Source organism: Bos javanicus, chromosome 4 (assembly GCF_032452875.1).
Source record: "Bos javanicus breed banteng chromosome 4, ARS-OSU_banteng_1.0, whole genome shotgun sequence".
Lineage (NCBI taxonomy): Eukaryota > Metazoa > Chordata > Mammalia > Artiodactyla > Bovidae > Bos > Bos javanicus.
In genome coordinates this window covers 33,598,580-33,614,990 of record NC_083871.1, presented here as the reverse complement: position 1 = coordinate 33,614,990, position 16,411 = coordinate 33,598,580, and the positions used below count along the sequence as shown (strand labels likewise).

At 39.5% G+C, this 16,411-nt stretch overlaps 1 protein-coding gene across 4 annotated transcripts in view; it reads right to left on the bottom strand.

The window, feature by feature from the left end:
• The window catches only part of LOC133245960 (phosphatidylcholine translocator ABCB4), a 72,689-nt gene that overhangs the window by 44,463 nt on the left and 11,815 nt on the right, over positions 1–16,411 (bottom strand). For 3 of the 4 annotated variants that reach the window (XM_061413737.1, XM_061413735.1, XM_061413736.1), the window contains 8 exons: positions 14,595–14,652; positions 13,015–13,206; positions 11,306–11,477; positions 8,810–8,934; positions 4,432–4,603; positions 2,269–2,382; positions 642–752; positions 299–424 (listed from right to left, as the gene is read on the bottom strand). In XM_061413737.1, coding sequence (XP_061269721.1) covers positions 299–424; positions 642–752; positions 2,269–2,382; positions 4,432–4,603; positions 8,810–8,934; positions 11,306–11,477; positions 13,015–13,206; positions 14,595–14,652 — 1,070 coding nt within the window. Of the gene's footprint in view, positions 1–298; positions 425–641; positions 753–2,268; positions 2,383–4,431; positions 4,604–8,809; positions 8,935–11,305; positions 11,478–13,014; positions 13,207–14,594; positions 14,653–16,411 lie in introns of those variants that run through there. The other variant, XM_061413738.1, reaches the window with a different exon arrangement.

Sequence of the window (16,411 nt, the reverse complement as noted above, 5' to 3'; positions counted from 1 at the left end):
AAAAATAATCCTCTCGGTGGTTTGGACGACTATTTTCCAGTGACATAGTAGATTATGAAAAGCTTAGTTGGAACAGAGGAGAGCATTGTCTAGCTTCTTTGAATTTTATCATCTTGACTGCATTTGTCAAAATATCCCAAGGGTTTGAAGATCTTATCCAGATGCATTGCAATTCCATAGCCTTTTTCTTTTTTTAACCAAAATTGGATTCACGTGCAAATATGTTACCAAAAAATTTTTCTAAGGGCTATTTGATACCCAGCTTCCCATTTTGAAGAGCGGGGTTCTTCCCACTTACACTCCCCACATCAGGGTCATACAGCCTCTGCACCAGCTGGACTACTGTGCTCTTCCCACAGCCGCTGTTCCCAACCAGGGCCACCGTCTGCCCGCTCTCTACCTTCAGGTTGAGGCCCTTCAAGATCTTTAAGGGAAGAGAAAAAGAGTGCACTTCACATCAAAAGCGTGAAAGAGAAGTAATCTGACTCAATTTTAAATTTGGAAAAATAGTATTAAATAAGGGACTATAACCCCCAAAGGAAAAGGCACATACATATCAAAATAATAGAGACTGTGGATTCCTGAAGATGATTAAACAATCAATCTAAATTAGGAATTCCTATAAATATAACTTATAATACCTGGACATCAGGCCGAGCAGGATAAGAGAAATGAACATCTCTGAACTCCAAATTCCCTTTGATGTTGTCTGGTTTGTGTCCTCTCTCTGAAAAACTGTCAATTTTAGGGTCCTAAACAAAACAAAATTCAATGGCTATTCCATCATAGGACAAACAATTGCATTTTTAAGGAATAGGCCTCAGCAATGCCAAAAACAGGACCCAGAAAAGCATAATTCCCTTCATGTGAGTCAGAACCCAAGTTGAAGACTGTATGTGTGTGTGTGTGTGTGTGTGTGTGTCTGTATGTTTGTGTTTATGTGTATAAGGAAGTATTCCTTCTCTGAAAATAGGTTTCTCTTAAAAAGTACATAAGGGATATATTATTTTCATTTCATATGATATTTCACTTTAAGTTTCTGGCATATCCTCATAAATTTTGTAAATGTACATTCCTACAACTGCAATTACAAAATATACTATAATTGATATATCCACGTATTTCAGCATTTAGTGAAAATTAGCTTATTCCTAAACAATAAGTGTGATGGACTAGATTGAGAAAATTAGGGACAAGTTAGTTTGGAATGATGTAAATTTTCAATATATGCAGAAGCTGACCAATTTTCTCATGACTTAGATTAATGAAACAGCAATTGCTTGGACTAGACAATTACATTTCAGTTAGCTAGTTAACATTTTCTCTGTGTAAATGCAGAGACCACCTTTAATGTGTCAAAATGATTTTCTTTATTTCACTTCAGTCAGGATAACTTATGCAATACAATTGATTCAAAATTATATCATATATACAGTGATCATTTTTTTTTTTTTTGAGAGAGGGAAACCCACAGCAAAACATACTATCAATTTTGGTCCACCAATCATTTTTCCATCCACTCATCCTGTCTACAAAGCATAATGTTCTCAGTCTGGCTACAAAATGAAAGAGAAAAGGAGAAAAACTAGGAAGACAAACATCTTTGCTTTGAACTCTAATAATAACACACTAGTTCAGATGCACTTTCCCAAATGAGATCAGTGCTATTTGATTAAAGATAAACATTCAGAAATATTTTTTCTTTAAAATAAAGTTTATTGGAGAGAGAATTCTTTTTTTTTTTTTAAAAAAAAAACAAACCTGTTCTCCTTTATTAAAGTTCTTAGCACTTTCTGCCTTTTATTCCCCAATTGGCTAACTCAAAACTTAAATTTATTAAACCCTAACTTGAGGCAGGCACAGTAATAAGCACTCCTAACCTCATTTATTCCTCACTTGAAATCCCATTTCTATTCTTTATTATTATTTTGTATTGATTCTTTAATTTGGAACCAGTGTGAATGTTACAAATAGTCAAGTGTAGGCTTAACCAAAAAAAGTTTCCTCATCATTTAGAGCTGGTTTTGATTACTGATCTTGGGATCCTGTGAGTTCTCAGACTCAGAATATAATGCAAATAATTAACCTTGAAAAAGAGGTATTTTTTTCAAACTTTCACAAATATTCAAAAGAGGCATTTGCTTTTATTCATTAATAAGCAGAAGTTTTTCATGTTACTTAATTTTTACAGGACATTTAACATAAAGCCAGATTTAATTATCCAGGCCTCAAAAAATTTTTCAGCATTAAAAATAATAAATGACTCACGCTATCAATAATAGCAAAGATTGCATATGCTGCTCCTCTCGCATTGGCAAAAGCATCAATACAGGGAGCGGCCTGTCCAATGCTGAAGGCGCCGATCAGTATTGAGAAAAAGACCTGAGCAAAAGAACACAAGGGAAAGTCACATGTCCCATTCCAGTGTCCACTGTCATCTCACACACATGTGTTTGGAACACAGGCCACCAAAGCGTCAAGATTAGGTCAATCCCTTGAAAATTTTTTTCAGCACAAGAGCAAAATTTACAAGGTAAATTTTGTTGCACAAATGGGTTTCTTCAACCTCAAAAATATTTTTTCATCTATCTTGTCAAACTATTGGTTGTTCTTCTCCTGGGCTTAGACAAAATGACAAAGATTTTTCAAATCTGTTGCCTTGATTCTGAAGCCATTGCCACCAGAGGAAAATATTTTCTGTCAGTATTATTCAGTACTAAATTATTTTCTCTAACTATGCATGGAATTACACACAATGTTCAAAATGAAACAAGGTAGATTCTGGCCCCATATAACTTTCCTTAAAAAGTGCCATGTTTTATATATATATATGTATATGTATATATATATACACACACACATTTTGATAAGATTTTTAACATTAAAAAGTAACAGTTCATGCATTATAAATCACATCTGTGTGCATTAATTAATAATTCCTTTACACAATTAGTCTGTACTATAGCACACAAACTTAACACATTTCCCTTCATTTTTTTTTTCACTAGGAAAACAAATTGATACAGAAAAGTCAAGACCGTAGTTTCAGGAATCCAGGTTATTAGCATACATTAACTGAGAAAAACCTAAATGAAGAGAAATGACTCCTTTCTCTCTGGGCATGGTGAAACATCTACTTATAGTTTGGCTTTTCTCAGAAGATGACAAATAACAATAATGCTTAACATACCAGAACTCAAATATCTATCTACTATCTGCAATACAGAGAAGGACCAGCAAGAGCAAAAAAAGTCCCTACCAGAAGCAATGCTAGAAAGTTAACACACTCGAGTTCTTGGTCTTTATGAAGAGGCCATCACTGGGCTCCCTGCATCATGGGAGTCACTCTGCTCCCCTATTTGGGAGAAGTCACTGTCTACACCCAACAAATGGGGAGACCAGGCCAGAGAGGATGAATGCCAGAGTCATTCTCAATCTCCCCGCTTTGTAAAATTTAGCAAATGAGGACGTAAAGAGAGGCGGAGTGCTTCTAAGCTGACAAGGAGAGGGGACCAACATGAGAAAAAACAGACTCTGCAGTGATGAAACCTCATCCAGCCAAACAGCCCTCAACACTTCAATGGGGTTCTGAAGGTACCACTCTAGAGAACATTCTGAAATGATAAATTTCCATAATGCCCTTAAGTCATCATCAAGGGGTCAAACTGTGTTCCATGTCCTCTGTTTAGAAAGACAGGCAAGTGCAGGTTTTAAAACATGGCTAGTTGAATGGTTACGTGTTGTCCTGACCATCACTGACATGGAAAGAAGGTCGCAATATGTTGCTAGTTTATAAAAAAAATTTACAAAAAGATATGCATAATGTAATTTAGGTTTCAAGAGAAAAAAACCCATATACAGAAAATAATCTGGAAGATAAACACCAAAAGTTATCATTAAGTGTATATGGATTTTTAGATAAGTAATTCTAATTGTAAGTAATTTCTAATTTTTAAAAGTATTCTAATCTTTTGTATAACTAGTATGTATAATTTTTCTAATCATAAAATGAACCTATTTTCATTTTGTAAAAGAAAAAAAGACTAAAATCACTTTTCATCTTGTATTTGGATAGCCAATATGATACAAATTCAATGTTCTTTCATAGTATGACCTATGTATAATAATGTCTACTTTTTTATGTAATGAAAATCACAGGCACAATGAAGATGGTACCAATTGATATTTGTTCATTAATAAATTCTTTCCATCTTTCTTTATATGCTCCATATGTTTCTCAATTGGTCTAACCACTTGTGATGCTCTGTGTATTCTAGAAGCCCGGCTCTGCCCACAGGACTGAGCAAAGATATGCCATAAGTAAAAAGGTTAGAAGCATGGTTCATCCTTCAAAAAGGAGGAAAATGAAAGAAGAGGTAGATAGATAAACAATTTTTCAGATTTGTCACAAATATTAGGAAAACAACTTACTGTAATTGCATTTCCAATAGTGTATTCTTTGGCTATAACTAGAGTGGATCCATACCAGAAGGCCAGTGCATACGATGCATATATTAGCAGGAAGGCAGTGCCCATAGAAATGTTTGCTGAAATAGCTTTTTTAATTCCAATCCTTTTGGCATTTTCTAGATGTTTCTGATACCTACCAGAAAATGAAGGGGGAAATATGATAGTAAGAATCCATGAAAGTGAAAGTGAAGTTGCTCAGTCATGTCTTACTCATTGTGACCCCATGGACTGTACCCTAACAGGTTCCACCATCCGTGGAATTCTCCAGGCAAGAATACTGGAGTGGATTGTCATTTCCTTCTCCAGGAGATCTTCCCAACCAAGGGATTGAACCCGAGAATACATAATCTTAGCAATATACCCCTCCTGGACAGCTAGAAGTTTAAGGGACAAAAACCATCAACCAAGAAACCCATGGAGACACCCAGCTTCCCAGGAACTGAACCAATGCAGGGTCAGCCTGGACCAGATCCCATCTGAGCCTTTTCTCTACTGGCCTGGACCCATCTCCCTCAGTCCCCACAAGTCCCAGCAATGTTCCCATAGCTGATCCAGGACTGAACTCCCAACCCTGGGAGAACCTCACCATCAACCTTCATGGCCAGCATCACAAGTCAAGGTTAAGGAGGAAGAAGAGAAACCAAGCCCACCAGGAGTGACACCAAAATGTAAACTGCAAACACTATTTGGGACTCTTAAAGCAGTTATATTCTCAAGACAGGCTAATTTATCTTCTCTGCTGTCCCACTGGGTGAAAGCGAAAGTGTTAGTCACTCAGTAGTGTCTGACTCTTTTCCATCCCACAGACTGCAGCCCACCAGGCTCCTCTGTCCGTGGGATTCTCCAGGCAAGAGTACTGGAGTGGGTTGCCATTTCCTCCTCCAGGGGAGCTTCCTGACCCAAGGACTGAACCTGGGTCTCCTGCACTGCAGGCGGATTCTTTACCATCTGAGCCACCAGGGAAGCCTTACCCCATTGGGAAAGGGATGGGAATTCTATCTGTTTGTGTACTTATACTCCAGTCTTTGCCTTTTTGCTTCGCTTTGGTTTCTGTTTTGTTCTGTTTTTGATTAAGCCAGGGTATAGGGTATAAAGAGGTCACTACTTATGGGATATAGTTTCTTACTCTACTTTTTTAGATTTTACTTGCATCACTTGTAAAATGGAATTACTTTTTAAAAATTGAAGTACAGTTGATTTACAGTGTTGTGTTAGTTTCAGATGTACAAAGGGATGCAGCTACACACACACACACACACGTATTCTTTTTCAGATTCTTTCACCTTACAGATTATTACAATATATTGAGTGTAGTTCCCTGTGCTATACAGTAGGTCCTTGTTGCTTACCTGTTTTATAGAGTAGCGAGTATATGTTAATCCTAAACTCCTAATTTCCCCTCCCCTCCTTTTCCTTTTGGTAACCATAAGTCTGTTTTCTATGTCTGTGAGTCTGTTTCTGTTTTGAAATAAGTTCACTTGTATCATTTTTTCCAGGCTCTGTATTATCATAGGATATTTGTCTTTGTCTGGCTTACTTCACTTAGGATGACATGCTCTAAGTCAATCCATATTGCTGCAAATGGTGTTATAAAATGGAGTTACTAATGCCTACCTTGCTAGATGACTGTGAGGTTGACAGACAATGTCAGAAAGTTGTTAGAACCGTGCTGGCACATAGTTGGCAAAATCTGATAAATCCTATTTTTATTATTGCTTTTGTTTTAGAATTTAATCTCTTCCTAGATACCACTCATTCTATTGTAACCATAATTTTAAATATTAAGTAAAATCCATTATTACTGGCTTCTGGGATTTGACATACAGGTACACATGTCTAGAATGGTTCTGTTAAATAACAATGATTTTTCCATCAATTTCAGTTAAGCCTTTCATTCCATGCTAGATGCAGAGAGTGTATAAAATTTAATTTTGGCTCCTTAAAGTCACAAAAGAAAAAATGCACTGGATGTACAATGAAACTTATATCACATCCATTAGAATGTTTCTAACAAAAACAAACAACATCATATCTTTTTTAGTTTAACCAAATAAGATGCTGAGAATTTATTCATTTTTTAAAATGCATCCAGCCACCCAAAATTATATCTTTTAATTACTTAAAGCACCTAACTCTCCAGTGTTCTTTCCTCAGTGTTCAGCCACGCACTGACTTAGCAGAGCTGCATCCCTGGGGAGACAGCTGGCACCCCACGCCCAGTGCTGTGCTGAATCCCAGGTGGCCCGGCTGCAAGGTGCGGGCAGGGAGGTTTATATCAGCCCCAACATGACATGGATTCTGGGGACAAGGATGGACATGCTGTAATTACCTTCGCTTAGATGGCTTGCCTTTTGCAGCTAATGGAGCGGCACTGATTACACTCACATCCTGAGGTGTGTGGGCTATTGTGTGCAGGAAGCAGCAGTGAGAGAGAAAAAGGAAGAGGTTAGAGAACCAGGCACAGGTTGGCTGTCAAGAGGACTTAAGGAATAGAAAAACAGAAAATGAAAAAGAGGGGAGTGGGGAACCTTTGCTTTCAAGGCTGGAGAATTTCCAGAGAATTTCCCTTTCATAGAGTTGGGGGTATCAGGAGTCCCGCAGAATGGCAAAAGAAAATATTTTACATGGAGTCATACTTCAGTTATATTAGGGTATGTTATTATTTAAAGAAAACTGGTTGGAGAATTGAATAGCCTTTATTAGGGGGTTTGTTCTGGCCCATACATTTTTGTCTATCAACTCCCCTTAGAGCAGAGGCACTCGACCTGGAATCCCTGGTTAAGGAATTTGACCAGGGAAAAACTTACACTTTTAACTTTGCTAACCCCTAACCAAAATTCAGCATTTCCTTCGATTATCAGTGCAGGCAACAAGCCTCTGTAGGGTCAGCAGTAACTGTGAATGTGTTGCCAATAGAAATCCCAGATCATTTTCATATCATGTTCTACTTTTTACAGATATCTTGAAATACATTTTACCCACAGACCTACTTGGAATTACAGTAGGTATTAGACCTATAGTTAGTTCTTGATATTCAATAGGTTAAAAATAGAGGCATGGATTTCAGTTCAGTTCAGTTCAGTTGCTCATTCATGTCCGACTCTTTGTGATCCCATGAATAGCAGCACACCAGGCCTCCCTGTCCATCACCAACTCCCGGAGTCCACCCAAACCCATGTCCATCGAGTCGGTAATGCCATCCAACCACCTCATCCTCTGTCGTCCCCTTCTCCTCCTGCCCTCAATCTTTCCCAGCATCAGGGTCTTTTCAAATGAGTCAGCTCTTCGCATCAGGTGGTCAATGTATTGGAGTTTCAGCTTCACCATCAGTCCTTCCAATGAACACTCAGGACTGATCTCCTTTAGGATGGACTGGTTGGATCTCCTTGCAGTCCAAGGGACTCTCAAGAGTCTTCTCCAACACCACAGTTCAAAAGCATCAATTCTTCGGCACTCAGCTTTCTTTATAGTCCACCTCTCACATCCATACATGACCACTGGGAAAACCATAGCCTTGACTAGATGGGCCTTTGTTGGCAAAGTAATGTCTCTGCTTTTTAATATGCTGTCTAGGTTGGTCATAACTTTCCTTCCAAGGAGTAAGCGTCTTTTAATTTCATGGCTGCAATCACCATCTGCAGTGATTTTGGGGCCCAGAAAAATAAAGTCAGCCACTGTTTCCCCATCTATTTGCATGGATTTATTGTATCACAACTTTAAAAATGTTTTGATGATTGTGCCTCACTATAACTGGTTTCCTGTGTAAGCCTATGTATTTTGTTTTAGGCATTTAAAATCATTATTCTAAGAAGAAGTCCATAGATTTCATCAGACTTTCAAAGAAGTCCATGGACTATAAAAAGTTCAGAAAGTATAAGTGTCAGTCACTCACTCACATCCAACTCTTTGCGACCCCATGGACCGTAGCCCACCAGGCTCCTCTATCCATGGGATTCTCCAGGCAAGAATACTGGAGTGGGTTACCATTCCCTTCTCCAGGGGATCTTCCCAACCCAGGGATGGAACCCAGGTCTCCCACATTGTAGGCAGATTCTTTACCATCTGAGCCGCCAGGGTAGCCAAAAATGGTCAGAACCCTGCTGTAAAGTCTGACAACCTCCAGCCATCAATAAAGGGTGAATATGTTTTGTGGGTAAGGGGTTTATATTAGGCAAAGGAAAGCCGTAGACACGTGTGCATGCCTGTGTGCTGTAAGTGTCTTCAGTTGTGTCTGACTCTTTGTGACCGTATGGACTGTAGCCTCATACCACAAAAGAATAAGTAGCAAAATGTAATAAAAGTGAGTTCTTTGAGCCAGTGGACAAAGGACCTTCCTGACCTCTCCAGCTCTCTCTTCTGGCCCCCAAAAGCGATCACAGTCCTGATGGCCCCCAGAGCTTCTTCCGCCACGGCACCTGCTTTTGCGTATGCAGCCAGTTCTTTGTCACTAAACGCTGAGAGTATCTGGAAAGAAGACAAACACATGACTTTCAAATAGGGAAAAAAGTTAAAAGACACTCTGATCAACTCTTCAACTTACTTTTTCTTCCCAAACACTGCCCTTTACCAAACACTGTAGATATGAAGCAAACATCACTCAGTGTACCACATCCAACAGCTTCTTCCATTCCCCTACAAAGGCTAGGTGTGATCTGCCTTAATGAACTCCTCCCCAGGGAAGTTGTAAATAGCTCTGGGCAGGAAAAAGCTGTCTACATCTACTACTATTTTCTCTCTATTGATTTCTCTGTCTTCATCTGTCATGCCACTAACCTTAAACAAATCATCCCTATGCTCTGCTTGTCTCCAGCCCTAGCACAATTTCTTTTTTAAAAAAATTTTTGGCCACATGTAGAACCTTAGTTCCCCGAACAGGGATTGAAATGGCACCCCTTGTAATGGAAGGCATTAGCCACTGGACCACCGGGGAAGTCCCCCTTTCAAATCTTTTGATCACACAATACTTCACCTAACTTGTTGGTTCTTTTCATAGATCAAAGACGTAGAAATAAAGAGTAAGTCATTAACAAATGACCAGATCTCTTCCCTAGCTTCCCCTTCAGTAATCTCATGAATAAACTGTGTAAAGAGATAGCATTTAAAGAAAAATCACAAGAAGTTGCACCTACTCATTGGTATGCATGATGGGGAGTACTGTAGACTCTGACCCTCTGTTACGATGATTAACTGAGATGCTTTCCTTTGCCCCTTTAAAATATTTCATGAGTAACAGAATCTTTGGAGATCTTGGAATCTTTGGAGGTTTTTGGTGGACACTGAGTCCACCACCTCCCCCAGATTGCCAGCATTCTGATTAAAAGCAACTTTCCTTTCTACCAGCTTTTGCAAGTAATGATTTTTTTCAAGCAGCTAGACTTGATTCAGTAACAGAGTGAGGAAAAGAAAGGCACATATAATTCACTAGATAGTGTTTTGGGTAATAGTGTTGAGTTCCACATCTACTACCTTTTTTTCTCTGTTGATTGCAAACTAAACTAAAATCTTACTGCTTGGAAAGGATTCACCATCCTTATTATTATTGTGTAATGATTTTTAATCACTTTGAAAACCACATTTCCAGATACTACTCACGGATAGTCTACTGAATGATAAGATGGCTAAACAAGACGCTGCAGGAGAAAGCTAAAGGAAGAATCGAAACACAAGAGACGCCAGTCGTCTATTAAGTAAATAATCAACCCCAAAATGAGCAAAAATTGCCAGTAAAATTTCTCAACCCTGGAGTGTTGGCTGAAATGGAACAGGTTATGTGGATTTTACTGCAAGACAAAATTGGCAGAGTGCCATGTAACCATCACAATTAAACAGCAAATCCAAACTTAGTTAAATGTTCGATATTCATGCAATAGTTTGAAGTTATGTTATATTTTTAAATTGGGCTTCCCTGGTGGCTCAGATGGTAAAGAATCTGTCTGCAATGCAAGAGACCCAGGCTTGATCCCCGGATCAGGAAGATCCCCTGGAGAAGGGAATGGCAACTCACTCCAGTATTCTTGCCTGGAAAATCCCAAGGACAGAGGATCCTGGCAGGCTGCAGTCCATGGGGTCGCAAAGAGTCAGACACGACTGAGTGACTAACTGAGCGATGTAACTTTTAAATTATGTTTCCTTAAATAGGGACATAAAGATTTATGTAATTTAAATTACTATGCCAGGAGATTTACCCAAGGTAATCACAACAGTGCAGGGACTTCCCTGATGGTCCAGAGGTTAAGAATCTGCCTTCCAATGCAGGGAACAGGGGTTCAACCCCTCATCAGGGAACTAAGATCTCACATACCACTGAGCAACTGAGCCTACCCACCACAATTATAAAAAAAAGTCTGTGCACCGCAACTAGAGAAACCCGTGCAGCACAACAGAAATCCCATGTGCCACCACTAAGACCTGACGCAGCCAATAAATAATCATACAAAATAAAAATAATCAATAATATTTTATTGATTTTAAAACAAGTAAAAAAAAAATAAGAGTGCAAAAACTGTAATTGAGGCAATAACTGTGATGTTTTCGTTTTTTGGCCATGCAGCATGTGGGATGTTAGTTCCCTAGCCAGGGATCACACCCACATCCCTTGCATTGGAAACTCAGAGTCTCAACTACTGGACTACTAGATAAGTCCCGTATCTGACATTTTGAATCACATTAAAAATAATCTTCCCTATTAGAGCACCATAATAACCACAACCTTCTGCACGCAGTTTCGAATGACATTTAACATAGATCTGCACAACATGTAACCAGAATCCTGCATCTTGAAGATAACTCTATCTGTGTCAGTTAACACATATGGTCATGCCCATGTTTCACATACCTTTGCCCAAACAGCTGTAGAGAGTCCCAGGATAGGGCTGATGGCCATTATCACAAGAGTGAGCTTCCATCCTCTGATAAACCCCACTATGAATCCTGCAAAAAACGTGGCTATTGCTTGAAAGAACATTCCAACCTTGTCACCAATTCCTTCACTGATTTTGGAGATGTCACTAAAAAAGATCACACCTAAGTGGTTACAGGCAGGAGGTCTTCAGTCAGAAACGTGAAGCAAACATCTAACCAACACAGACACAGGCAAAGCTCGTTCAGATGCCTGCAAGCCCCTCTCGCAGTCTTAGCCTCTTGAATGACACTTTCCCCACCTAAAAACTGTACAAAGGAAGAAATTCAGGATTAGTTCACACTTCTGGGAAGTTAGTATCATTAAAAGTTGATGCTGTTCAGTTAGTTAATCCTATTAGAGAAGGATTAGCATTTTGCACATATGTCTCAATTTGTTTGAAAGTAGGAATAAGGAGGCAGTGGCAACCCACTCCAGTACTCTTGCCTGGAAAATCCCATGGGTGGAGGAGCCTGGTGGGCTGCAGTCCATGGCGTCACGAAGAGTTGGACACGACTGAGTGACTTCACTTTCACTTTTCACTTTCACGCATTGGAGAAGGAAATGGCAACCCACTCCAGTGTTCTTGCCCAGAGAATCCCAGGGAGCCTGGTGGGGTGCCATCTATGGGGTCGCAGAGACTGAAGCGACTTAGCAGCAGCAGCAGGAATAAGGAAGGGCTCCTTCCTTCTACCCGTGGTGCTACTGTTAACCCACTCTGTTCTCAGTGCAGCAGCCAGAGTGATCCTTTGGAAATGGAAGTCTGAACATGCTACTTCTCAGGTCAAAAATGTCCAGTGGCAGATCTGAAGTCCCTATGGAGGTCAACCAGGCCCAAAATGCCCTGATCCTCCTTCCTCTTGGACATTTGCTCACTACCCTCTCGCCAGGATCTCCAGCCAGAAAACGCTAATCATCTATCACCCACTGCTGGAACATAAGCAACAAGAGGCCAGAGATCTTTGCCTCATTCACTGTTAAATCACAAACATCTAGAACAGTGTTTAACAAGCCTTCAATTGTTTGTTGAATAAGTGAAGAGTCAACAAGAACTAAGAGAAGTCTCTTTATGAATTCATTCAATTCCTGATTCACTCATTCATCCATCTTACTGGAGTGCCATCTTAATATCTGTCAGGCCTGTGATAAGGTCCATGAGAGAGAAACAAGTAAAGGATGTGAGTGTGTGTGTTAGTCCCATCTGACTCTTTGGGACCCCATGGGCTGTATCCTGCTAGGCTCCTCTGTCCATGGGATTCTCCAGGCCAGAATACTAGAGTGGGTTGCCATCTCCTTCTCCAGGGGATCTTCCCAACCCAGGGATAGAACCCGGGTCTCCTGCATTTGCAGGCAGATTCTTTACTGTCTGAGCTACCAGGAAGCCCCAAAGGATGTAAGCTCAGTACTCAAATACACCTACTTATATAACTGAGGCCAGAAAAAAAAAAAAAAAACCTATCAGGTATGGAAAATGCACTGTGGCATAGGCTGTAACTGCTAGAGATGGCTATCAGATCATCTATTCCCAATACACACCAAATGTTTAATTGAGCAAACATTTTTTTCATTTAAAATCTTCCCTTGACAAGTTTGCACATAGCTAGTAGTTAATTTCTTTACGGACGTGTAGGTAACAACATACTTACTCTGTTAGCCGTGTATTGAGTTCAGTGATGTCACTGATGTCAAACCAGCCTATTTCTTGTCGTAGAATAGCATGAAAAAACTCTTGCCTAATTTTCTTAATCTGCCGGCCAGCTGCCAAAGTCCAAAATGAAACCTGTATATAGGCAGCAACAAGAACTCCAGCACCTAATCCTGAATAATAATATGCATATCTGGAAAACAATTCAAAAGTTTCTTTTAAATAGAGTCTTTATGCTTGCAAGAGAAATATGCAGAATTGGAAATTAATAAACTTACTGACAGATCACAAAGACCATGTAGGACATTATAACACATACAATTTTTTTTTCTCTTTTCTGACATTATAACAGAACAGTGGCCAATCTGTCCACTTGAATTATCAGCCGAAGGTAAAATAAACTTGTGTGGTTAACTGCAAACATACAGTGGTGTTCATGAGTCACTTTTAAACTTACACTGATCATCTGTAGACACAATTTGACTCTTCCATAATTCACATTCTAGACTTGCATATCTTACTGTCTGAAAAGCTTCACCACATTGCAAATACAGGAATAAATAGGCTGAACATGCAAAATGGCTCTGAGTATAAGTTTTTCCCATGTTGTTTACACAGAGAACAAAAAGCCCTCTTCCTGATTGGCAGAAGTTGAAAGAATTTTTAAAAACAATGCTAAAATGTTATGAATTCAAATCAACTCAGAGTGTAGTCGTAACTAAATTGGAGGGAGGTTAGTATCTTTAGAAATATAAATTCAATTTCATTACTCTCAAATATATTTTCCTTTCAGGCCGCTACGGCAACAGACAGCACTCACTTAAGTCGGCAACATTAATTGAAAAGTAAACACAAACATTATGTGACAGGCTTTGGGGATTTCTATTAAGAAGGTGAAGAAAGGGGGAAAATGCCGTAAATGACAGTATTAGATCAACAGACAAAACTGGAATTCAGATGGTAGACCGGGTCAAAGTACTGTATCAATATGAAATGTACTGAGGTTGATAGCTGTACTGTGGTTATGAAGAGAATGCCCTGTTCTTGGAACCAATCAAGTATTTATAAGTAAAGGAACATGCTCTGGGCAACTTACTTTTTAAAAAAATTATTTATTCTTTTGGCTGCCCTGGGTCTTCGTAACAGCATGTGGGATCTATTTCCTTGACCAGGGATCAAACCCAGGCCTCCTGCATTGGGAGGACAGAGTCTTAACCGCTGGACCACCAGGGAAGGCCCCTGCGCAGCTTACTTTATTAATTTTTTAATTTTTTTATTATTATTTATTTTTTTTTTTTACTTTACAATATTGTATTGGTTTTGCCATACATCAACATGCATCCGCCACTTGTGTACACAGACAGCTGATACAGGAAGCTTGCAGCTTACTTTAAATGGCAGGGGAGGGGGTATAAATGGAAACAATAGGATAAAGAGTCTAACAAAAGCTAAAGAATATCCAGGGATTCTTTGTACATGCTTATAACTCTTCATAAGGTTGAAATTATTTTCAAATAAAATATTTTTTAAAAGCACAGTATAAAGAAGTACATATGATATATACATATATTAGCCAATTACCTAGTCATTTCTTCTTCCAGAATTCTGCCTGGATTTAGCATTGCCAGTGAAAAATTCACTAAAAAATAAAAATAAAAAAAATAAGATATTTTTGAAAGGCACTGCCAGGTTTTTAAAATCTTTTTCTCTTTCCCTCACTCTCAAGTCACTCTTACCCTCTGGCCCACATAAAGGGCCCTGGGGTTTAAGTCCATTGCGGGTCCAGTTGGGGAAGTAAAGCCCCCCCTCCCAGGTGCTGCCCCCCTACCAGAGGCCTCGGGCCTTTAGCAACACAGCTTCCTAGAGCAGCAGAGAGGAGCTGATGAAGGGTATACAGAAGGCAGAGGAAGAAAAAAGAAATGGTCCACATAGAAACACAGGATTTAACAGGCGCTTTTTTCTTAGTGGTGCAAAGCACTTTACAGATACTTGCTTCTTTTGATTCTACATTACTATATGTGTGTGTTTCCCTTACATGCTTCCTCACAACATAAGTAATGGAAAGTCTGAATTACATTCATGGCAAAGGGAGAAAAATTAAGACAAGAAAGATCACTGAGTTGCTCAAAGATAAGTCAGTGGATCACTGGTGATCCGTCAGGGTCCTGCTTTCCTTGTCTTGGTTACTAGCCGTCCTGTAAACTGGTATGTTTAAAGCAGTATTAACTGGAAGGAAATGGTCTTTTACTTTGAACTAATTTTGATAAAAGTGTCAATGTGCCTTTTCTGGTTCACATGTTTTAGTAATGGATCCAGTGAGCATTTATTATATGCTGGGCACTGTTCTGAATACTATACACGCATCACATGGTCTAATTTTCACAATTCCATAGGTAGGACTATACCGGTAGGGCTATATCATAAATTCCTCTTTTACAGATGAGGAAACTGAAGCTCAGGGATATAAGGTAACTCACCCAAAGTCACTCAGTTATGATAGTAAGTAGGCTGAGAGTCCTAACGCTCCTCATACAGCACCCGACACTATGCCACACCGACTGAGTCACGGGGTAATGGCTTATTTTCACTTCTTTAACAGACACAGAGTAAAACATAAAAAGAAAACAGCCCATACCTACTGCATTCACAGAGTAACAGGATACAGTGTTACCACAGCACTGATGGGAAAACACATTTACCATGATGCCCGGAGAGAAACTAGGCTTTGCTCCTTTATCACGGGCAAACAGCCCTGAGGTCACATTTTCTGGGTGCTGTGTTATCACGCTTTTCTTCTTCCACAGGGCGATGAGGTAGAAATTTATTTTAAATTTAACCTACCGTCAGGATCAATTACCAGGCCTGTAGCCCGATGGTGGCATAATTTCTCCCTCAGGATTGCTCTTCCTGTAGATGTTCATAGCAAAGTGTTTCTGCTTATTGATCTAGCTCGTTATCAGCTACTAGGCCCTTGAGGAAGCAGACTCTATTTCACTTCTGTTCTCATCCATTCAGTTCTGTGTGCTCATTTGCTTCCTGAGTTCATAAATCTGGCACCTTCGATAGCTACGTTGGAAGTGTCTTTGGAACGAGAGGCAGACAAGCTGTGCGAAAGCTGAAGTATGTGCAGAAATCATTGTTCAAAACCACAGGAAACCTGCGGATCATGTGTGCAGGGCTATTTTCCCCCTGAACTTAGAAAGCAGGTGAAATCTTAAAGTGACTTTTTCTCTCCTCCAACACCAATATTATAACTCGAACTGATCTTCCCTCCTAGGAAATAAGAATCTACAAACATTACAAACTTGACCTGCTCCTTTCTCAGAGTCCCAGGCCGAGAATGGCAATCTAATTCTGGGTGAGCAACCCTAGAAGCCCTAAAGCCCCTAGGAAACCAA